This window comes from Mercenaria mercenaria, chromosome 15 (genome assembly GCF_021730395.1).
Source record: "Mercenaria mercenaria strain notata chromosome 15, MADL_Memer_1, whole genome shotgun sequence".
NCBI lineage: Eukaryota > Metazoa > Mollusca > Bivalvia > Venerida > Veneridae > Mercenaria > Mercenaria mercenaria.
This window is the reverse complement of record NC_069375.1, coordinates 44,018,613-44,042,295: the sequence shown is the minus strand read 5'-3', so window position 1 is coordinate 44,042,295 and position 23,683 is coordinate 44,018,613. Positions and strand designations below refer to the sequence as shown.

The 23,683-nt window shown below is 34.8% G+C and overlaps 2 protein-coding genes across 8 annotated transcripts in view; one reads left to right on the top strand and one right to left on the bottom strand.

Moving 5' to 3' along the window:
* LOC123552791 (dynamin-1-like) overlaps window positions 1–13,581 on the bottom strand; it is a 56,782-nt gene extending 43,201 nt beyond the window's left edge. The window contains exons 1-7 of one of the 4 annotated variants that reach the window (XM_053525133.1): window positions 13,272–13,581; window positions 5,551–5,624; window positions 4,403–4,552; window positions 3,658–3,861; window positions 2,461–2,559; window positions 1,990–2,135; window positions 621–778 (exon numbers count right to left, since the gene is read on the bottom strand). In XM_053525133.1, the coding sequence (XP_053381108.1) occupies window positions 621–778; window positions 1,990–2,135; window positions 2,461–2,559; window positions 3,658–3,861; window positions 4,403–4,552; window positions 5,551–5,624; window positions 13,272–13,435 (995 nt within the window). In that variant the 5' untranslated portion in view covers window positions 13,436–13,581. The remainder of the gene's footprint in view (window positions 1–620; window positions 779–1,989; window positions 2,136–2,460; window positions 2,560–3,657; window positions 3,862–4,402; window positions 4,553–5,550; window positions 5,625–13,271) is intronic. The other 3 variants (XM_045342536.2, XM_053525134.1, XM_053525132.1) reach the window with 3 other exon arrangements.
* A 1,692-nt stretch (window positions 13,582–15,273) lies between these two features.
* On the top strand, window positions 15,274–22,740 carry LOC123552801 (CDP-diacylglycerol--inositol 3-phosphatidyltransferase-like). 4 transcript variants are annotated; one of them, XM_045342552.2, is made up of 9 exons: window positions 15,275–15,737; window positions 16,095–16,247; window positions 16,877–16,953; window positions 18,557–18,613; window positions 19,172–19,309; window positions 19,770–19,923; window positions 20,183–20,255; window positions 20,504–20,585; window positions 21,040–22,740. In XM_045342552.2, the coding sequence occupies exons 5-9, from the start codon at window positions 19,195–19,197 to the stop codon at window positions 21,585–21,587; spliced, it is 972 nt and encodes a 323-aa protein (XP_045198487.2). In that variant the 5' UTR covers window positions 15,275–15,737; window positions 16,095–16,247; window positions 16,877–16,953; window positions 18,557–18,613; window positions 19,172–19,194; the 3' UTR covers window positions 21,588–22,740. The 4 variants fall into 4 exon arrangements, with proteins under 4 accessions (XP_045198481.2, XP_045198487.2, XP_045198494.2 ...); XM_045342559.2 differs by lacking the exon at window positions 16,095–16,247; XM_045342546.2 differs by lacking the exons at window positions 16,095–16,247; window positions 16,877–16,953 and having other exon boundaries at window positions 15,274–15,737.
* Window positions 22,741–23,683: the final 943 nt, after the last annotated feature.

Below are 23,683 nucleotides of genomic sequence, written 5' to 3'. Positions count from 1 at the left end.
ATGCGCAGTGAACTACTTCCTTTTATTGCATACAGTATTTATACATAAATGAAACCATAATGAATACATAATTTGCAAATAATGTTCAATCTCTCGGACCATTCAATAATTGTTCAACACTAAGATTGTAGCATTTTATCCATATTTTTTTCACAGATTTACAAAAGAATGACAAACTGTTACGACAACGCAAACAACATTTTCGGTGTTCAAACTTTTACTTTCATTCACTGAAAACATTTTCATTTTCTTTTCAAAAAGTATGATTATCGTAAACAATTATTGTTTTATCAGACAATAGACGTTAAAATCTTTTAACACCCATCGGCTATTCAACAGGTAAGAACACTTGTCACCTGTATTTATGATAAACAATTATCACGGTATAATACCGTACCATTAATTACGTCTTTTTGCTGCATCTGTTGTTTGTTCACCAGTAATCGGATATGTGCCTACTTTCGAGACAAAATTATGGTAAGGGCATGACATGCGCTTATTATCCCGTACGGAATAACGGTAAGGCCGTATGCGCTTACTTTTGATATGCACTTATATTCGAATATGCGCTTATTTACCAGATTCTACAGTATTCTAAATTCATGTCAAAGTTAGCTTACTGCATCAAGGCTTTGGTCTTTCTTGACGGATCATCTGGTCGGAAATTTTTGAATTCTTCAACATCTTTCTCTAGAGATAATAACTGTGTCTGAAGTCGGTTACGTAATGTTGGCAATGTGTCACGTATATGATTGGTCAACTGCTGATTTAATATTCTCTGGAAAACAAAGTCATGTATACTATGAATAATCTATCTATTATATGTTTGTTATATGTTCATTTATTTTTTTCGTTTTTTAAGTTAGGTTCACCATTATACATGTAAGTAACATGGTCATTTTCCAGCTTTTTAATCACACATGCTCACAGTACAGCTTAGAATGTCCTATGTGACAGTTCATGGATATCATGAAAAAAGGTCACACAAGACTTGGAGTCAAATTACCCAATTCAAATCAGAACTGTATTAGTATGTGTAAGACACACAACAGCCACCAACCATAAACTTTCAAATTATTCAGTAGCCATTTAAGTAATTTAAAGGCAATTAATTAATCTAACCAAGAAACGAGTATTTTTATCACTTAGAATAAAGGTAGTGGATACTTGAAGTTATTAAGGTGAAGTCTAGCACTAAATGTAAAAACACTATTTGATTTATAGACAAAACAAATGAGCAAATTTCAAGAGGTATTTGAAAGCTCCTTTTTCTGTCTGCCATTACAAAACTGAGTTCCTTTAACATCATAACTTAAAATTTTGTGTTTTTCATGTATCTAATCTTTGTTTAACTGAAATCCACTCTTTTTTTTGCAAATTTGTAAAATGATATTTCCTTGTTCCTGGTCGAACAGTTTAACAGTTTCTCAGTTTTTTATAAAACAGTGCAAAAAGCGCTATATTCTGTTTTGCTTAAAGCACCTTTTTATGATAGTTTATACCTATCCTTCTAGATCACATTACCATGGAAAAGGTAGAGGCATCTCATCTTATAAACAACAACTCAAGATAAATAAACATTTTTGGACCAGGGAGAATGAATTTTAATAGTTTATATCAGGTAGTTAAAAACAAACCAGTGGATCGCCGTACCCTGTTTCACTGCAACTAGTCACATAGGAAGGGGGATTAAAATCTCATAATACAAGAAATTACAGAAAACATTGGGTCACTAAAACAGACTATACTTGATTTTCTTTTTTTAAAAAGAGAACATGGTCATTTATGGTGCACCTTTTTGAGAGGATACTATTTGCAAACACTTAAATAGAGTCCTAACCTGCTATATCAGTAATGGCAATTTTTTGGAAGCTGCTTTGACAGCATCTAGCCATAGACCTTAAGGAATTCTGATGTTGAGAGAACTTGTAGCCTAATATAATGCACAATGTATAAATTGCTGACAAAAAATGTTCCAACTAATCTCACCTGTAGATATGGTGTGCCCATTCTATCTGCCATATGACGGTATGATGGATGACTAAGGAAATATTTTCTCTCCCCTGACAAGGCTGCCCTTATATCTTTCTTGCCTTCAATATCTTTTTGACTTCTATTTACCACACCAATATAACCTGCAAAATGATTTCAACTACTGTAAAAGCAGAAATTTTAGTGAGGGCGTTATTTTCACTTCATTCGCAGGCCCTACATCTTGTGAAAATTAATCCTCACGTAAATATTCACAATTAGTATAATTCAAATTCAAGTAGGATACCATTTTTACAATTTCGCCAATATCAACCCACGTAAACATAATCAAAATTTCAAACTCGCAAAATTTTGACGCAGCGAAAATATGTGCATGTCATACTTCACAGAACAACAATTCAGACATACATGTACTCTGGATTATTATCTGAAAATTATGTCTTCAAATTTTAAAATATCATTATTTACCTCGGCGTAGAGGAAGAAGTCTGTTTTCGAGGATTTCTCTAGCATCTGTTCCGTCATCCATCAAATCCAGCTTTGTAATCACACCAATGGTTCGTAATCCTACAATACAGAATCATCAATTGATAACATAACACCACAAAATCTAAAAAAAATCTGTTTGTTTTGGGTTTTACAACATTTATCAACAGAATTTCAGTTATGTAATGGCTGAAAGTTAACTGAACCAGGGTTCCAGGATTCTATACCAGTACAAACCTGTTCTCTGCAACTAACTGCCAACTCCCCCACATGAATCAGAGGTGGAGGATGAAGGATTTCAGAAACAATGTCTTTTATTAAATCATCACAGAGAACATGCGCCATTTTTTTTTTGAGGATTTACCTCCTTTTTTAAATGTAAAGAAAGATTGTAGGGCTAAGTTTGAGGGGGACAAGGGGCTAAAGCATATCTTGCTCTCTGCTACCCCCACCCACCTACCAACCTGTAATCATATTATACTTTGCTATGAATGAATTTAAGTAAGATACAAACAGATGCCAGTTTTAAACATGATTTCACTGACAAATATAACACAAAGCAGGGCTCGACAAATCCACTCGTTTGCTCACAAATACAAGTAGAAATCGGCCATGAGCTAGAGGAACTTGAGGTAGTTCTCGTCCTGCAGATCGAGTGTCATTTTTGACCAAAAATACTATGAATCTAAATTAAGCAGAGCCGAGAAGAAGTCTGAAAGCTAAAGGATCTGAAACCAAAGTTAACTTGTTGTTTTCAACTTTAAAATCTGCCAGTTTAGAACAAGATTTCTGTATTTACCGTTTAAACAGACTTTAGAGAAGATGCTGTCTTTCTTAGTGAATTACAGGACTAGTACATATTGTAGCAGGACGAGTGAAAATTCTATGGAGCACGAGTTGCTTTAAAATACTTGTTGAGCTCTGTAAAGTCAGCTGAATAAAAGAAACTCTAGCTGCAATGATGTCACATACTCTGAAATCATTAATACTCGTGGGGGACTAATTTTCATGGATTTTGTGGTTGTGTCAATCCGCGAAATTGAACCCAACGAACAAGTTAAATTCCCATTCATTTTATGTTCAAAAGTTGAAATCCACGAATTCATTTCCCAACGGAACTGCCATTTTGACCAAAACCACGTAATTTCATGCCAACGAAATTAGAAGCTTTTACTGTACCTTGCTGATCAACTTCCTTGGCTATTTTGAGAGCATCAGAATTGGCGAGATCTGCATTGGCTGGACTGACTGCCAGGATGAGGCAGCTCTCTTTTGTTATAAACTCCATGATCATATTTCGGATTTGTTGTTCTATATCAGGGGGCTGGTCTCCAACAGGTACCTTTGTCATACCCGGCAAGTCTATCAATGTTAAGTTTAATACTGAAAGAAAAAGAAAAACAGACATTAAATATATAGTTTTCAACTCTATACTTTTTTTCTACAATATTAAGGTAGGGAAGTGCAGTTGGAGAATTTGATGTTGATGCCAGCAATAGTTGAAATAACAGTGGTCATTCATTCTAATCTTTATTCTACTTGTTTTCAACAACTTTCCATGCATGAATCAGAGTTTCATTACACATTTGCAATAATTTTCTTACATAAAACAAAGTTTCATTATCAAGTTCTTAGTTATCCCTTACATTATATTAACAGTTAATGGTACTGTCCAAATTGAAAGATGGATAATTTCATTATAGAAATTTAGCAGGGTAAGGTTCATAAATAACTGTTGAGATATCTATCTAGCAATATTATATACATCATAGATATGACTGGGTTATTATAACAGTAGCTTGATCTGGGATGCCATAATCGACTCCCAGACTTCTGTGAATTTTGCCAGGTCGGATCACACAAGGCCTGCAAGCCATGAAATACAAGCCATAATTTTTACAGAATTTAAACAGAAAGAACATACCATGTGGTGAGTAGACTCTAAGATTTATTGGAATGTTTGAAATGCCTTTGTTTCCTCCGGTGGCACGATCCGTCTCAGCTTCAATCTCCTTCCGAACCTGTTCGAAGTCCACATACTTCTTTCCTTTCTGGTGCAAGAACTCTGCATATTCTGTAAACAATAAAATATATGCAACCAATATCACATAGCAAGCCTCAAGACATACATACAGATAAACAAAGGCTATTACAGAAAGTAAATAGCCACAATATAATTTGTTTCTGGGGGTACAACGACAAACCGTAGTTATACTGCCGTCCGAACTGGACTCATGTTACATATTCTTCTTAGGCAATTACTTATTCTGTGCATGTATTATGTAGCTCAACAAAAAAAAAATGGCTGCCCGTAAAAAATGGAGAATACAGAAATTGCATAAAGAGATTATGTACTAAAATTTGCCAGTATGTCATTATTGATAAACTACCTTTACATAATTTGTATTCAAACACATAATGAGCAATTTAAACAATGATTCTCCTGAAAATATTATTATCTGTCAGTGTGAGTCAGATAATTATTTACATAATTCCTTGAGAATGCAATGCCAACCGAAATGATATCACAAAATGTGAAGATACGGCTTAAAATTTCCCTGCATCTTCTTTTTTCTTTATCAAATTCACTCTTTACGAATAAAATATTTTTATAGTCAAATCATATGAGTTGAATATTTTTTTTTAATCAGACAAATAATTATACATAGGGACATTTATAACAAAATAAGGTGAATTTAGAGTACAAAAATTCTTTAAAAGGGATGGGACCAACAAAATTTCTGCCCTTAAAAAATGAAGCACAAGATCTCAGGATGCACTGAGTGTTTATGTATTAGTATTGATTAAATGGAGCATAAAAATCAGGGGCTCCTCAGCCATTCACCAATGTAGCCAAATGCTACAAATTCAAAGAACTGGCTACAGATTTTTGAAAGTAGCTACAAAAAGTTTATTAAAATGTGATCAAATTTCAACAATTCATCTTCAATTTGGCAATTTCTCTCAAAAAGTGGCTACAACTTTCTAAGGCCTAGGGGAGGCCCTGAAAATATAAGTCAACCCAAATATCACTGAATCAGCATTGCAGCATACATGTACTAAGTTACTAACCTGTAGGTCCATTTATCAACTGTAGAACCAGTGGCCTTCTTGTCACAATACCACTTCCTCTGGGCAAAAAATCTCTGAAAATACACACATTTGATACGAAATCAATATGATTTTATATATATAAATGTCCCATTGCCAAAAAAATCTGCTTATGAAAGTAATACAAAATTCATGTTTTTGACCAAAGTCTTTGTAAACTGTATTTGCGATTTTCTACAGGAAGGCTTTCTTTCTAAATATTGAAAAGCTGTTACTTTTTCTGTCTTATACAGTTCCTTTCAATATTACAGACCCACAAAAACTTAAATTTTAAGAAGAAGAAAACTGTTTTGCTTTTTTTTTTATAATGTATCTATAGGACTTTGTGAAAATCTGACAAAGCGTATGTTAGAAAATTTAGAAAGTATAAAATTCAGTAAAGTACTAAATGATTTATCTTTAAATCAATTTTATAAGATCAACAATTATTATCTCTGTATCGTACATTTCCCATCACAAAGTGTTACAACAAAATCATTAAGTTCTTTTTCATAACAGACCCCAAGCATGTAAACCCACTATGTGCCCAGGTTGTCATTCATCAAGGAAGTTGCCATGGAAAACACTACTTGACTACCTAAGTAAATATGACAAAATTTTATCTTAACACACAATAGCATGGGTTCATCAATCAACAAAATTTTGAAGTCTGGTTCTTTACCATATATAGCCATACAAATTCAATAAAAGTATTAACAATAACAGCAAGTAAATTTGATCAAAAATCAATTTACATTTTCTTAAAAGACTGATGAAGATCAAATAAATTACTTGCTTGTTTTAACTCGAATTTTTCGCAGTGCCAACAGTTACTAGTTCAACAACTTTGAAATCATCAATATTCATGCGGGATTAACAGACGATTTTGCCTTTGCGACAAGTGCAGATCATGAGCAGCCTGCACATCCAGGCAGTCTTATCAAAATCTGCACTGTTTGCCATTCAGTCAGGATCTTTTTGGTAAGAACCCCATTTAACAGTTAATGGTACTGTCCACTAAAGATGGAAAGTCATTAAGAAATTAGAGGGTAAGTGTTACTTTGTGGATTTCATGGCTCAGTGCTTCAGTCAGAAACTAATTCAACAGAGTAAATTGACAATGTGAATCCACAAATTCAAGTGTATAGTGGACGAACTTGACTCGATGGGTGCCTTGTTTAATTCATAAGAGCAACCCATTGAAAGGAGACATGTACTAAATGCTTCATACTCATAGATTCATAATTAATACATGCTTAGCCATGCATTCATATTGCTACATGAAATACATGAATATCCCAAAGTCAACATGGGTCAAGTGCGATACTATACATGTATGGCATGTTCCATGCCCAAGAAATTAGGTGATTTTACATATAAATTATGATGGTCAATTTTACCAAATCCATGTCTCTGAATTCCTTCCAATATACACCTGTTCTCTGCAAGTGACAAACAACTTCCCCACACCAGTCAGAGGTGCTGGACATTTAACATTTGACATATTTAAACATTTGCCAAACAGAAAATGTGTCACCAAGGATTCTAACAACCTCCTGGCTTTAACATGTTTTTAAGTTTTGTGCTCTATTCTGTACTTATTCAGCTAACTTGGTGTGAGCCAAAAATTTATAACTGACCAAATAAAAATTGGACTGTTCTGTTTCTGCCTAAAAATACCTTGTTTTTGCATAAAAAAATAACACTCTGTAGACCTGTATAAACACAGTGACTGTGACTGCGGAAACATGTTAATTAATATATGTAAAGGAAATAACAAAAATAGAATAGAATAAATAGATCACAGTTTTATATGTCGAATAACTATTTTCTTTGCACACTCAAAATTCTGTATAAAGTGATTATTTTATCTCCATTAGGCCTTGTGCAATCTGTGTTTCAATGTTTAAGCATACAAGAAAAATAAACATGAAAGAACTTTAACAGGGCTTGACTTAACCCGAGTTCAAGACTAAAACAAAATTAATTTCCTTGTGAACAGGATCTAGATTTTGACTCCTGACTTTGTCAAGTTTGATTATTTATTCATGAATAGTATTAGAGGAAGCTAAACCATTAAGTATTCATTATACATGTAACATGTGTACATACATGTATAATTAAATACATACTTCAGTCCCCACCATCAATAATTACCGAGTAACGATATATCAACAGTTCAAATGAAGTGCTGGGAATTAATTAGGTTAATTGCTGAAAACTTTTAGAATTTTACCCCCAAAAAGAAGACATGGAAAATCCCATAAACCACTACCCACCCCACCCCCAAAGAAAATTAATAAAAATTTTGACTGAAGAAAAGGAAGTCACTAAAGACTTAGAGGCTGCTCAAAGCAGTAAAGAAATATTACAGCCCACCTGAAGCATAACCAGGGGCATAGCTAGACCAGAACATATACGCAGACGGTTTCTGTCTTACTACTTAGCCCAGGAGCATGCTCCCCTGAAAAAACATTTTCTTCCAGAATTCTTGCAGAAACTTTTCCCAACATGTTTAGGATTTTTTGAAGCAGTTATGTGCAAGTCTGGACCTACAGCTACTATTTTGAGCTACACCAGTGATAATATAATCAATGTATGATCTATCACAATCAGGCAAACGGTTTCTTCAAAAGCCTGTAATGTTAGGTAGTTTTTATTTTCAATAATGATAGCGGAGATAAGAAAATACTCTATGCTGTGTAGCTTTAACTGAACAATGGACATATTTCCGATATTAGTTTCATTTATCATAAACCCAGCATTAATTTTAGAATCATACAAAACATAAGGATTCACACAAAGTGCAGCAAAATATTTTAGAATTCTGGTTTTAGCATACATCTGTAAATGGGACAAACCACCATAATTGTACAAAAATTTTTAGATTGGGTCAATCATAATTCTATAATTAGAATCAGGTATTTAGCACAGTTCTGTATGAGGAACACTATGCTTTGCTTCAAAGGCAAGAAATGGTACAAATATTTCTCCAATAGTATTGATCAGCTGTTATGGAAGATCTCTCAAACCAAAGATAAACGTTAGGTCCAGAGCGTGTATATTGATTCAAAATAGTTCCAATAGAAATCTATGCAATCTTCTTTGTGGCCTGAATTTCCCTAAATACAACCTTCAGAAACTGTACGGAATATCAGTTTTCACTAAAGTCTAGATAGGTTTCAGAGGTTTTTGCACTTTTAAAAAGGAAAAATAAAATGCCAGGCCAGGCAATATTAATCACCAGGGGATAGATTTATGAGATGTGTCACAACTAATGTGTTAAATATTCAACTGTCTTATTATTACAATAAAATCTTCTTACCTATTCTGACCATGTTTGTGTAAAGCAGGCAGAGCATTATTACCAAGTTTTATCAATCATTCGACCTAGTGACCTAGTTTTTCACCCAAGTGGCCAAGTTGACAAATTTGCCCTATATTTCAAACAAGGGAAACATTTTAACCAAGTATCAGAAACAAGTAAGAATGAATATTTATTTATTTGGGTGATACGGTGTACCAACACAGTATAGGTTATAATACGGCGCCAAACAGGACTACAAATTTTGGTTTCACATCTCATTTACATCGAAATAAAAACATGAGATGTGGAATCAAAATTTGCATACCTGCTGGAATCACAGAGTTACAGCAAAACCCTATTAGACGCCTCTTACGATCATGCAAGGGTGAAGCAGTGGTTCCAATTCTTTTCATACACAGATCGTCCCAGAACCACATGGGGCGTAAGAATGAATAAATAAAATTAGTATTACATAACAAACATAGAGTTGAAGTGCATCAAAACTATAACCTGAAATTCTAAGTGAAAAGTGGACATAATTCATGAAATATTGGTGCAAGAGTTATGGACCTTTTTGCATATTATGTGGATGACGATGTGAAACAGCTAAAGACTTTGAGTCTAAACAAACCCATTTAATAATGACAATACACCAAAACTTGTACAGTTATTCCAAGCAAAAAGGAGTCATAACACACTTGAATATTTCCTTCCAAAGCCACACTGTGATGTTTCTATCAATAATTCCTATTTTCAAGCAGTACTGTTTCAAGGTTAATTACTTCTAGGACGACATTTGATAAAATGAAATAACGATTAACATATCCAACAAAAATCTTACAAGACTGATTTCCTATGGCTTGAAACAATTATATTCTGAAAATTTATAAAATGACCAAGACTATCCGCATGATGGTCGTATTGACTATTTTCTTTATCTGCATGACAGTTTTGCAGATTATTTTTGTTATTTGCACAAACACATGTCTTGAAAGTTGTGCCAATTATTTTTGTTACCCACACAAGTAAACATGTTGTATAAATAAGTAGTTATTTTTTCTTAAGGGTACTGTTGTGAACAATCTGCTGCTACCTGTGAGTATGTCTGTAATTATCATGTTGAATAAATTATGCGTGATTCGCTGAATAAGAAACATAATATGAAAATTTAACAAAACACTGCCTACGGGTGCCTACACAATCATCTAACCCTTAGCTTGCTGGCGGCAAGTGATTCTGCCTTTGCGACCAGTGCAGACCAAGATCAGCCTGCACATCCATGCAGTCTGATCATGGTCTGCTCTGTTCGCTATTCAGTCAGTAAATTTTTAGTAAACACCCCTTCAAATGATAAATGGTACTGCCCAAATTGGAAGATGGACCAGTCCATTATAGAAATTTAGCATGGTAAGGGCTAATAATGATAAACAAGTGTGCAAAGTAAATGCACCTAAACAAAAAATTTAACCAAGATACTCAAATTTTCTGAGTAAAAAAAGGGCCGTAATTCTGACAAAATGCTTATCAGAGTTATGGTTTTTATGGTTCATGACATACACAGTCGCCTAATATTGATTAATAGTGTACAAAGTTTCAAAGCTGTACCTCTTATAGTTTTTGAGAAAAAGGTGGACCTAAACAAAAATTTTAACCTGCAACGCTGACGCAAACACAGACGATCAAGTGACGACAATATCTCACAGATTTTTTTCAAAATTTCAAAAATCTGAGACAAGCTTTAAACACAGAATTAAGGTAAAGTAATTACAGTATGAAGCAAGGCTGACTTGAGCAAAACACAAAATGTCACACAGAGGGATTGTATTTGGCCAATTAGTGACGCGTTTATGTCTTTGACACTTTGTGTTCATTTGTCAACATGTGTGAATGCAAAAAATGTATTTGAAACAAGCTGTGGATTAACCAAGCAATTAACTGGCATTGGTACACAATTATTTGGTCTCCATGGTAAAAGAACGACTTGTAAGCTGCTTGTTTAGAAGTATTAACTATATAAAAATGACCTTTGTCAATAAAATTTGATTTGAATGTATTTCTAGTTTTCATAATTTACTTTCAGTTTTATTCAAGTCAGATACTGTTCATAGCAAAATGGTGACTCAGTATTAATAATAAACAATTTCATCCTGCCTTCATACAAGATAAAGAACAATAAAAAAAATGGTGGGTTAGACTTGCAGTGAGTGTCAGCTTGAATTTCAGAATTTTGTACTGAAACAATAATCACTGCAGGGGAAATAATGTGACTAACTGGTCAACTCAATGGTTTTTATCTAGAAACAAGTAAATTATAGCCATCTTAAGAATCACTTCACGACTTTAATGTAGAAATTAAAACAAGAACTTTCCATAGGACAGCCAATGCTCGACCAATCAAATAGTTGTCCCAGAAGCAGGAATATTACCCTAAATGTTAAAATATCTATAGAGTTTCAATCCAGTATCTGCATTACTTTTGGAGATAGTAACTTGCATGTTAAATTTTAACCAGGATTTTCTAAGTTCGAAGGGGGCATAATTTGGCCAAAATTCAGGTCAGAGTTATGAGACTTGATGCTATCATCTAGTTTTATAACCCCGAAGACATATGTGAAGTTTCAATTCAATATCTGCATTAGTTTTGGAGATAGTAACTTGCAGGCAAAACTTTAACCAGGATTTTCAAAGTCCAAAAGGGGGGCATTATTTGCCCAAAATATACGTCAGAGTTACAGGACTTTACCCAGTGAGGTTGAAAAAGAAAAAAATAAGTTTCAAAGCTATATGCCTTAAAGTAATAGCTACATGAATATGTACTTGCATTCAAAACTTTAACCAGGATTTTCTAAGTCCAAAAGGGGGCATAATTTGGCCAAAATGCATACATGTCAGAGTTATGGGACTTGATGCTATCACCTAGTTTTATAACCTCGGAGACACATGAGAAGTTTCAATTCAATATCTGCATTAGTTTTGGAGATAGCAACTTGCATGCAAAACTGAAACCAGGGTTTTCTAACTTCTAAGTCCAGAAGGGGGCATAATTTGGCCAAAATACATGTCAGAGTAATTTGACCTGACCTAGTGAGGTTGGTAATTGACCTAGAAAAAGAAAAAATATCAAAGCTATATATGCCTTTTAATGATAGCAGATTTCCAGAAAGTCGTCAATCTGAAGGACATGACCGGAAAATTTTGACGCGGTCTGCTGTTTCTTAATCTGGATGAGGTCCAATTGACCGGCATTTATCGTACCCCAAGAACCGCAACAGCTCGGACAACACATCAAAATGGTGTCACTAAAATATTATGCCGAGGCAGAACAGGGAAAGAAACGTAAATTAACGCCCGAAAATCGTAGTGAAAAGAAAAAATGTACAAAAATAGAGGGTTGACCGAACATTTAATTAGAAATGGACTAAATATTGTATCTGGCTTGTATATGATGGAGAAAAGCAACATATGCTGTCAGTGCACTGACATTTTTTCATTCCAGCATACTGTTATACAGTCCAGCAGATTTTTAGGCATAGCTAAACCAAATGTCTGGCCATTTTTTCCAATTTTCCTGAAGTCTGTGAAAGCCATATGTACTTACATGCAAAACTTTAACAAAGCATGATGCTGAAGCCAAGATGAGTAGAATAGCTAGACTAGTCTTCGAATAGTCAAGCTAAAAATGATGCAGTCTTCGGACTCTTCCCACTTCTCCCTAAAGTCTCCCCACTTCTCCCTAATCAGCTTGAGGGAGAAGTGACTTCTGCCAAAAAAATTGGACCTAGCTTGAGCCCTGTGTAGGTACAAGTTTTTCGTGCATTGTTTTTATTTGTTCTGCAATTAATAAATTCAAAAACTTAATTTTAAAACCGAAAAAAATGCACGAGTTTTTGTAATATTACACTTTTTCACAGTTTTGACTTAATATTTATTTAACATTTGTCATTATGTGTGAACATTCTGAACTGTGACACTGCATTGACATAACTTCTCTGCTGGCAATATGTTAGTTGTTACACATGACAATACACAAGCAACATATATATGATTTTTTGTTATGACATGAAATTATTTTTAATAATCTACGGCTTTTTTTATGTAAGATCAACATTATTTTTTATTGTTACTAGAAATGTCCAAAGTGTTTGCAGGCACACTTTTCTCTTGTCTTTATTTAAGTCAAAATATAACCAATATACATAAACCTTGAATTTTACCCCACCCACTTCATTTATTATGAAAATTTAAATATGAAAAACGCCCCCTTAGAAACGGCAGTTTTTAAACAACAAAATGTGACATTACTACTTTGGGTAAGAAATTACACGCCAGTGAAATCGTGGTAAATGATCTGATAGAGTAATCAATACTTTCACGATTAAAAAACGCAAAAACTTACTTCCCAACAAAATTTTCCAAAACAGAACTTTTGCCAGCACTTTGGCTTCCGACGACGGCGATCTGTGGCAAATCGAGGGAAATTGGGACACCAAGTTGAGCAAAGGCATCTTGCAGCTTATTCACAATCGGAATAAGCTGCTCCATGCCAACATTTCCAGACATTTTGACAGTTCTCTGTGTCAATAACCGTTACAAAATTTCATGGCCGAAAACACTTCCGTGAATAATTGCTTATATCGTTGAGAAATTTGACGTTCTCAATCTCAAAATTTCAGATTTGAATGAAATATTATTCTAAAACCGAAAATTTAAGATCGACTTAAACATTAGTAATGATTGATGGCGCAATAAACAAACACTAACATAAACTGAAATCGGAACTTGAATTTTTGCTATGATATAAGCGATGATAATTATGCGCAATCATCATATGCAAAATATTGGGTCATAGACCATCATTGAATGCTACGGAAGCGCATTAGCGCCAGCAGTGTCGATATTTCGAGCTCTATTTCGACTTAACATCTAACTGTTACTATAGTAGACACATTGGTCGAGAGGGTTCTAAACCTTTTTCTTTACCTAACATGAAATTATGACTTGGTATCTTGCCTCCTTTAATCTTAAAATTTTAACGTCCGTCCGTCTGCCAAACGTCAAAGTTGTTAATGTTTGTTTGTAGCTATACGTCTCACATATATAAACAACTGAGCTTTGAAGTCATTTATTGACTCCAAGACAGAAGTACATCATTCTATCTACACTTCATACTTGTGAGGACCCAGAATGTAGGTCAAAACGTAACACAGTAGGCCCTATCTGGAACAACTGATACGTATTAGACCTTCCTGGCCCTATCTGTATATATTTAGAATTAGCCTACATCCTTGCAGCTTAGTCCAGATTTAAAACTGAAGGCAACTAAAAAAAATTTGTCGATGCGACTGTACATGCACAGTCAGATTTTATATTTGGCCATATTGGAAATGTTAAACTGGTAGGGATCGAGTTTATACGTTTAAATTTTATATCAAATTTTAATGAAAGCTGGGCATAATTAATTGCTTTATGCTCCGTAGCTATTTGTTTTTCATATCGTTTGGAATCAAGACTTTGTCCACTACGTTATGCAATCATGAATTTTCTTATGTTGTATTTATATTTGATTTATAGGTCGGTGACGGCACATGATTGGTAAATGAAATATATTCTATTCTATTCTATTCTATTCTATTCTATTCTGTATGTTCATGTATAGTATGGGTACATGTTTCAGTCGTAGGGGTTTGAACCAGGAGACCGGAAACCTTCCAGATCCAGTGAAATCCTCAGAACACTACCCAATCATCTTCTGTGAGATCCCTTCACCTCTAGCGCTATTCAAGATACCTATAGCTTTCGCATCAAACGATTGCCAGGGCCTATAATTACACATTCGTTCAAGGTATGGATAGATATATTCTCTAACCAAAGGGGCCCGATCCGGGTCGAAAACATGCCAAAATAGTTATATTCTTAAGTGCGAACACTATATCCGGTCATCTTCTATCTCCTAGGGCTACTTGTAGTACATAATCTTGGCCAGGACCCATACAACACGTGCATAATTATGTGATTATGTGATGGATAGGCAGCCTAAATTTCCACTTAGGTAGCTCGAAAGTTTGACGTTTAGTTGATAAATAATACGCATCTGGCACTAATGCTATGCCGTACAAGTGTTTGGATGAATGAATCATAAACGCATTGCCGGTAGTTATATTTAAAGGGTAAACAATCTAAAGGTATTTAAATTTGACTTAAAATGAATCATCTTCATAAATATAGCTTTAACTATATATGGATATAACAGTCATAATTTACAAAAATATCATTGTATTTTTCATAACTTCGCGATTTAAAATGAATAACGTTACAAAAATGTGAATATCACCCATGCAGTACCCGGTACAAAAGTAGGTTTGAAAAGATAATACCAGCCCCGGATCATCATGTACTATACTGTTAAGCATAAAAGATATATATTCTGTTAGCCTGTACAATCTGTGCATGGTAATTATTTAATCTAATAAGATAACTACAAACATTTAATATATAGGAGAAATGTTAAGTTAAGGTTTCATAATAAATTTATAAATTCCTCCATATTTTGTGTTCACATATATGCGTGCAGTGCAAAAAAAGTTACACAAAACGATTCAATAAGTTCTTTTATAATAATTTAAAGTTCGTAAAACTACAGTAACGCAATAAAACATGTGCTGCGCCTTTTACTGCGTTAGTAAACTAGAATCAACACAGATACCATCGTTTTCGTTTAAACTGTTAACCGGTTGCGCCTAGTGGGAATTTGTGGCATCTTGTTTAAAACAAGAACAATAAGTTACTGGTACCGATGATGCTTATATTTGTAACGAGACGGAAGTTATGGCAATAAAATATAAGGACACGAACAGAAAAGCAGGTAATGCTTACAGTTACTTATATATGTATAGGGGCCTATGTTAAATTTGGAGCACGTGTTTCGGTACATGTATATAAAATTAATGGTCGCTTAGATCGCGGACCAGTTTGTGTTTTCTACAGTTGGTTAGAAGAGCACTCCTGCTTTTGAACTTGATTGGACGCCGATTTCAATAGTTGTTTTCGTGTCCTTTTATAATTACCTTCATCATACATGTAGTTTATGTTAAATTGTGATCACACAGGTGTAACTGCTACGCGGTGATACAGGACGGTCCGTTCAGTATATTGCAAAGGGCAGTAACATGTACGGCTTAAGTTACTAAAAATCATACCTGTAATGAATAATGTTCTTCAGAATTACCAGAAATACAAAACATCTGACAAAAACATCAAACGCCGGACCTATTACATCTTTACCAAAAAACTGGACTTCTGTAAAATGTCTACACATACTGCCACTGAATTTGCACGAATACCAGGCATCGGATCGGAAAAGATGGGATTTTATGTTAGTGTTATTGCATTAAAAGGGTCTGGCCTTTAGATAATTATTCATTTGCTCAAATTTTCAAAACAGATAAACAAGTCTGTACATTTAAAGACTATTAAAAATCAATTACGATTATATTTATAAAAAAAATACGACCAAGGTATGGTATGTTAACGAGTATACCTTATTTTGTAAATTTTGATCTGTTATGTTGTGCAGTAGGGGCCTCCATGGCCAAGTTTTTAAGGTCGCTAATTTAGAATCACTTGCTCTTCACCGATGTGGGTCCGAGGCTCACATGCGGCGTAGAATTCTTCATATGAGGAAGCCTATCCAGCAGGCTTACGGAAGGTCGGTTATTCTACCCAGCAGCTCACCAGTGATGAAATAATGCATGGAGGGCACCTGGGTCTTCTTCCACCACCAAAGTGGGAGAGTCGCCATATGACCTACGCGTACGTGACGTTAAACACGAAAAAAAAAACACGTGTTATGTGAGAGATATAGAAGAAATGAAATCATATTGAAGTCTTTCACGTATTGTCATGTCTTTTTTCTAAATATTGGTATAAAATATTTTATAGAGTGTTGTATACATGTGCAAATGAAATAAGTAATAATTGTATCTATTTTTTTTAAATGCTTAGGCTTGAACAATGTGTGCTTGCCATGATGTAACTAAGGACTCTGATTACACATCTGACGAACGGCTACAGATATCGATGTTGTTTTGCTACCGACCAGATAATCCTTTTTCTTTTTCTATCATTTCTCTTATTTCTTCTGATCGAACGTTGATTACTTGTTTTTGATAAGAAAAAGGGGACACAATTATACAAAATTTGAACAACCTCAGGAGTTATCTTCATTAGAAATGGTATTTTACAACATGTACAAGAAAATAAGATAGAAAGAACTTTAAGAAGTGTATGAATATAATTAAACCCCAAACTTGTTTAAACTGAAATTGGATCATCGGAGTATTTTACCCCAGCCGCCTGTGTAACAGGCTAGCAGGCACCCACCACGCAATTCTGGGTAGTTAGAACAGGTAGTCGTTCCAATAGCAGGTTATTCTGATTTCCCTAACCAACAGACGATTCTATAAAACGGAACGCTCAGGTGTCGAAATCAAACTAATATTACAGAGCTATGCAAAAGGTTAATATTGTACACAATACACGTTCAGCTATGCATAGTATAAATGTGAAATGGAAGTTTTTTAACAATCAACTGCAGCTGTAAAATATTAAATTATGAATGTAGCTCTTCATACAACATTAATCAATATATTCAGTAAAGTTCAATACAGGTACGTCTCGAAATTTAACTCCATTGCGATTTGTTTAATTTTTTTTTGCATACCCATATGTTGGCTAAATTATGGTCACATTATGGGACACTAGGTTTGGGAATATTTGATAAAATTGATTTAGTTTGATTATTTCACGCATTTTTGTTGTATTTTGTTAAGTTAAATATTGTATTTATGCCAAATTTCGGATTTAAACTGTTTAGGAGTTTATTTGTTCTTTGCAGTCATAGCAGCTATATTCTGACCTGACTAATAAAAGCATTTTCTATCTGCTTTATAGGTTATTTTTCACAGATCGGTGTACTTGAACCTGAAAAGGGTTATACTGTGCTTCCTGCTATATTTTTTTTGATGTTTTCTGATCTAGGAATTAAGGATCTATAAAATATTTTAAATATTCGCCATTTTAATATGATGCACCTCTTAAACTCATCTGATACAATCGCTAAAGCAAGCTCATATTGATTTGCAAGTATAATATATGCGCTTCAGCATGACACTCATTTAATGCGAGAAATTATGAGACAAATCGCTCTGTAGGGGCCTCCGTTGCCGGTGGTTAAGGTCACCGACTATCACTTAGAATAACTTGCCCCTCACCAATGTTGGTTCGAGTCTCGTTTGGAACGTTGAATTCTTCATCCAACTGAATTACGGAAGGTCGGTGGTTCTACCAAGGTGCCCGCCCGTGATGAAATAATGCACGGAGGGGCACCTGGGGTCTTCCTCCACCATCAAAGCTTGAAAGTCGCCATATGACTTATAAATGTGTCGGTGCGACGTTACACCCAACAAAAAACCAAAACAAATCGCCCTGTAGTTAAATTTTGAGACGGACCTGTACATTGATGATGAATTTCTACATGATTGTGAAGTGATAATATATATGTATAATTATCTTGAGAAAAAATGTTTTACTGAAATATTGGCACTAGATATCTTATGACATTTTATTATCAAAATCAAATAAGTTGTTAACTGTCCATTAATTGAAAATCATGCTTTTTTCCAGGATTGAAAGATTACTTGAACACTGACAATGTGTTCCTCTTTATTCCGAATATCATTGGTAAGTATCAGTGGAAGAACTTTTCTTGTTTTTGACATTCATTTAGATATATTAAATGGTTTATTTAGTCTCAGTTTATTGTACAAGAAGCGTCCGATTTATGCTTGACTGTTGATACAGCCATGCCATTCGTGTTTAGTAGCACCGTTTTAGAAGCAGTATACCAAACATGGTGTGCACGGGAAATGGACGTTTATACTTACTACTTGCAATACTGGCTAACTAATTAATAAAGTTTATTCCATTAGAAGCATGGAACGCAACCAAGCAGACAATTGGCAGACTCGATTTGATGGAGATTGTTCGTAAGAGGTGCAACACCCCTAACCTCCCCTAGCACGCACCGGTTTAAGCGGAATTCTTTTATAGAAAAAAATGAATGTATAGGTCCATGAAACGTAACAACACTGGGTACAAGTAAGGGGACTGCCACGGCTGTTGTGATTGTTAATAAGATAATTTGGAAGGGTAGATCGTAGTTAAGCAAAGTAATTATAGACGCGCTTTTGCAGGCAAAAAATACCATTCAGTGGATAATTAATTTAGTTTTGTTTTCAGATTACACCCGGATAGTGTTTTTGATGTGTTTCGCTTACAATGCCTCCACAGGGAACTACATAGTAGCCAGTATAAGTTACGTTGCCAGTGTCAGTTTAGATGAACTTGATGGAAATACGGCCAGGTATTTAGGTCAAAGTAAGTCAGTTAGTAGTCCATCATTGTCGTGTTGTCTAAACTGCTATTTTTTTTTATTTTGTCAAGCAATTTAGCGATTAAAATAAATCTAGGAACATCGAAATTACATATGTATAGGTATATTCTGTGACTATGATGTGAAACTTCTGTGAAGAGATATGCGTGGCCGGGTGGTTTGAACCTGTCTGATATTTGTTGGCATGGTTCTGCTTTAAACCTCCTTTATGGGGCTGTCAGAGCTAGCATAGGGAAACACATTTGAATGACTTCTCATAAACTCTACCTACATGTTACCTTTCATTATACAGTATGTCATGCCATATATTGAAATGAACAGCTATGGTCAGACGAGCAATCTAGGGCCAAAATGACCGTCTTGTCATGGAATATAAGGTTATTGAAATTCCTTGTTTCATCTTGTGACGTAAAAACAAATCAAACAGTTTGATTTTTTTTTCAGCCTCACTGTTTGGTATGATCCTTGACATTCTTATTGACGAAGCATCAGTACTATGTTTATGTACAGTACTTAGTACTATATATCCTCAGTACATCATCATTTTCCAACTGTACACTCTACTAGACTTCACCGGCCAGTGGACGAATTATCAGTAGTAAGTAAATGAATAGAACTCTTAGTAAAAAAATAGAATGTATTTCACGAAATATTTGGTGCCAGGGTTGTTCACATTGTCATTTACGATGTTCTTGATGATGAAATGAATATTATCAAAAGGTAGAATAAAATAAGGCTCATTCTGTGCTTATACTTCCCGGTATATATGTCTGCTCGTTATGTTTGATGCTTTATGCTTGAAGCTTGATCAAGTACTTATCAAGTAATGATTTTAAGTAATTTTATGCTCCTTTCAGTGCAGCGATGTATAGAAATAACAATTTTACACGAGCCGATGACTGGTTGCTGAACATGTATTTTAACAAACCGGTAAGGTTTTTATTTGTTTAATTAAAGTAAATGCATATATTTATATTTTATCAAGAAATTCATGCAAGAAATGACGCAGAACTACATGAAGATTTTTTTTTTGCAAGTTAAACTTTGAACTTTCAAATTGTTCTATCCAAAGTGTGACTGAAACTTGTGCCGCATTTTGTGTCAAGTTTATTTTTCGTCAGCGCAAAAATATATACGGCTCATTGAACCTTTAGAAATAAATTGTTACTTGTTTACAGATGTTAACCAACTTGTGGGTGTACGGAAACCACGTGTTTCTTCTGATGATATACTTGTGCCATCATACATCAGAGCCTGAAGGTAGGTTGAAATATTCTATAAAATTGTTATCAATGGGAGGGCGGCTCCATGGCCAAGTGGGTAATGTCGCTGACTTCTAATTACTTGCCCCGTATCGATGTAGATCCGAGCCTCACTCGGGGCGTTGAAATCGTCATGTGAGGAAGCCATACAGCTGGCTTACGGAAGGTCGGTGGTTCTACCCAGGTGCCCGTTGGTGATGAAAAAATGCACAGAGGGGCACATTGGGTCTTACGCCATTGTGTCGGTGCGACGTTTAACCCAACACAATCAAATGAATAAATAAATATGTTATTAATGGGCTGAAAAGTTTTGTCTTGTTCAGAGAACTGTTTTTGTTTTGTCCTAATGTACAGTGTGATTTTATGGACCACTTTTAAAGAATATTGTTTCTGTCTTCATTAGAATGCTGTTGTCTTAGCTTTGTATCTCGTAAAGTTTCCTATATTTACAGTACCATTGTTTGGATCAAGTATTTGTATATGGAAGGTACTGGCTTTCCTGTCAGCGCCGTGGTCTGTATCGAGGTTATGTATAATGGTGTACCTGCTGATAACCTCAATGACCGACATTGCTCACCAAGACAATCTGCTACGTGTGAAACAACGGCAAGAGAGTGGAAAACGCTGGAAAATTGAAAATGGTTTAGATTCAAGCGGGAAACTTGAACACGGAGCGAAAAACAATGTGGAAATAGATAACGCAGAAACGTTTGGGAATCTCAAACATTCAGTGGAAGTTGAAGACAGTGAAGAGATTTTACAAACGATTGTCAATAGAATAAATTCAGCTCATGCCGACAGTATTATATCAAATGAAAATGAGGCTGTTTGTAGAATATGTAGAAATGTTCTTTTCTGTCAGTTGCTAAATACTAGGAATAGATGTTGTCTTGGTAATAACAAGAGCGGGTCTGTACGACAGAGAAACTACAGGCACGAATCACTTCATTGCTGCAACATACATCAACATGAGAAAAGAATTCAAGAAAAATGTTACTAACTAAAAAGATGTATTTGGTACTTTTGCTTCAAACGTAAAAGTTAGGGACAATTCTAAATACAGCGTGATATATAGATTTGTTAATACCAAAAGCTAGTGAAAGCGAAAAAAAAAAACACCCTAGCGCGTCTTAATTTCAGATGGTTCTTGCCGTAAAGCGTTTTTGTTCATTTTCATCGTATGTGAAGAAAAGAATTTCTTGTGTTTCAAGTTGTGAATTATGAACATGACTTATAGATTTATATTAAGTCCTAGAAAAAGTACTTTAAATACGGGCTAACCATCATGTGAGTATTAATAACCTGTAACAGTATAACACGAAAAGCGAAGCACGTAACTCTTGGATATGGTGCGCGCGCATGTTAGGATTTTTGCTCGTGTTGTCGGATTTCCTCGAAATAGCGAGGCTGCTCGGCCGCATTAAGGCTGATTGAACTTTGTATAATTTGTATTTATCATTTTCTCGGATCCTTGCAGAATCGATTTCATGTCATCCAACATAATCTGTTGCTGAAATAAATATAGCAGTAAGTTATAAAAACCCCATCTCCTCGTTATAGTTAGGTGACGATGGAAATCTCTACATTACTGAAAGAGTAATGACTAAAACACCTAACTGAAGCCGTGTCACTTTTGTAATACTTTTTATTCGTACCATGTATCCCAAGTTCACGTGGTTTTCCCTTCGTAATTATCAGAAATATCAAATACTTTTTTAAACTACACTGACGAGATATGAAAACGCAACAAACATAATGCCTTAATTTATTTTTACTACAAAAAGCACCACCTTGAAATGTTCAACACATACACATCTAGATACTCTATACCCATTGTGTTAAAATTAAATCATCACAACAGACCGTAAAATTAACACAATGAGTATAGAGTATCGATATATGTATGTGTTTAACATTTCAAGGTGATGCTTTTTGTAGTAAAAATATATTCAGGTATATATATATGTGTGTTGCGTTTTCATATCTCATAAGTGTAGTGTTTTTTCTGAAACTAGCCGGCTAAAACAGTATGCGGACTGTTTTATAAGAAGGAGAACTTTTATTTTGTTGTTATATGGGTTGCTATATGTAAGACTTGTTGATGTAAATGCATTCGCTTAAGTAAAGTGAAAATAAAAGGACAAAGAACAAAATTACTCTTTTTCCTGTGTTTCGCAATGAAAGGGTTTTTTTATGATGTATTGCTCTCGTTTTTAAGGCTTTGACACAGTAAAAACGTTTTATTTTTATTAAGAAAATTAAAATGGTAGTTGCATCCCTCCCCAGCACCTAGTCACTTTCACGGCAGTCACCATATAAGCCGCGCCATGAGAAAACCAACATAATGGCTTTGCGATCAGCATGAATCCAGGCCAGCCTGCGCATCCGCGCTGTCTGATCAGGATCCATGCTGTTCGCTAACAGTTTCTCTAATTGCAATATACTTTGAAAGTGAACAGCTGGATCCGTGCTGGTCGCAAAGCCATTGTGTTGGTTTTCTCATGGTGTGGCTCATTATTATTATCATCGCATTAAATAAAACTGCTGTTATGTATGACCGCTGACGAGGTGTGCTTGAAATGTATATGTAAAATATGTTTCCAAGACTGAGGTAATATGCTTTCAGACAAAACGTGCAATTGCAAATATCTATGTTATTGAAACAGTTCTAATATTGAAATCGATTGACTGTTTTTATGACTGTAGCACGACTATTCGAAGAATAAATAGAGTTATTTCACTAGCCCATTCGTCGGCGTCAGCGTCTGTTTTGGCTTCGGGATCCCAATTGGTCAAGTTTTTGTATGTAAGCTGGTATCTCAGTAAAAAACTTGTGGGAATTAATTGAAACGTCATACACTTAATCACTATGAACATGTATTTGGTACTTTGCTTTTGCACTGTGCATTTTCCATAACTCTATTTTGCTTTTTTTAAACAAAATAAAGCCGCATTATTGACTAATCAAATTTTTGCCAAGTTTGTGTATGTAAGCTGGTATCTCACTACCCAGTAATGGGAATGGTTGAAACTTCACTCATTTGCTCACAGTGATGATCTGACATGCATTGTGCATGCATGATTCTGTTTTGAATT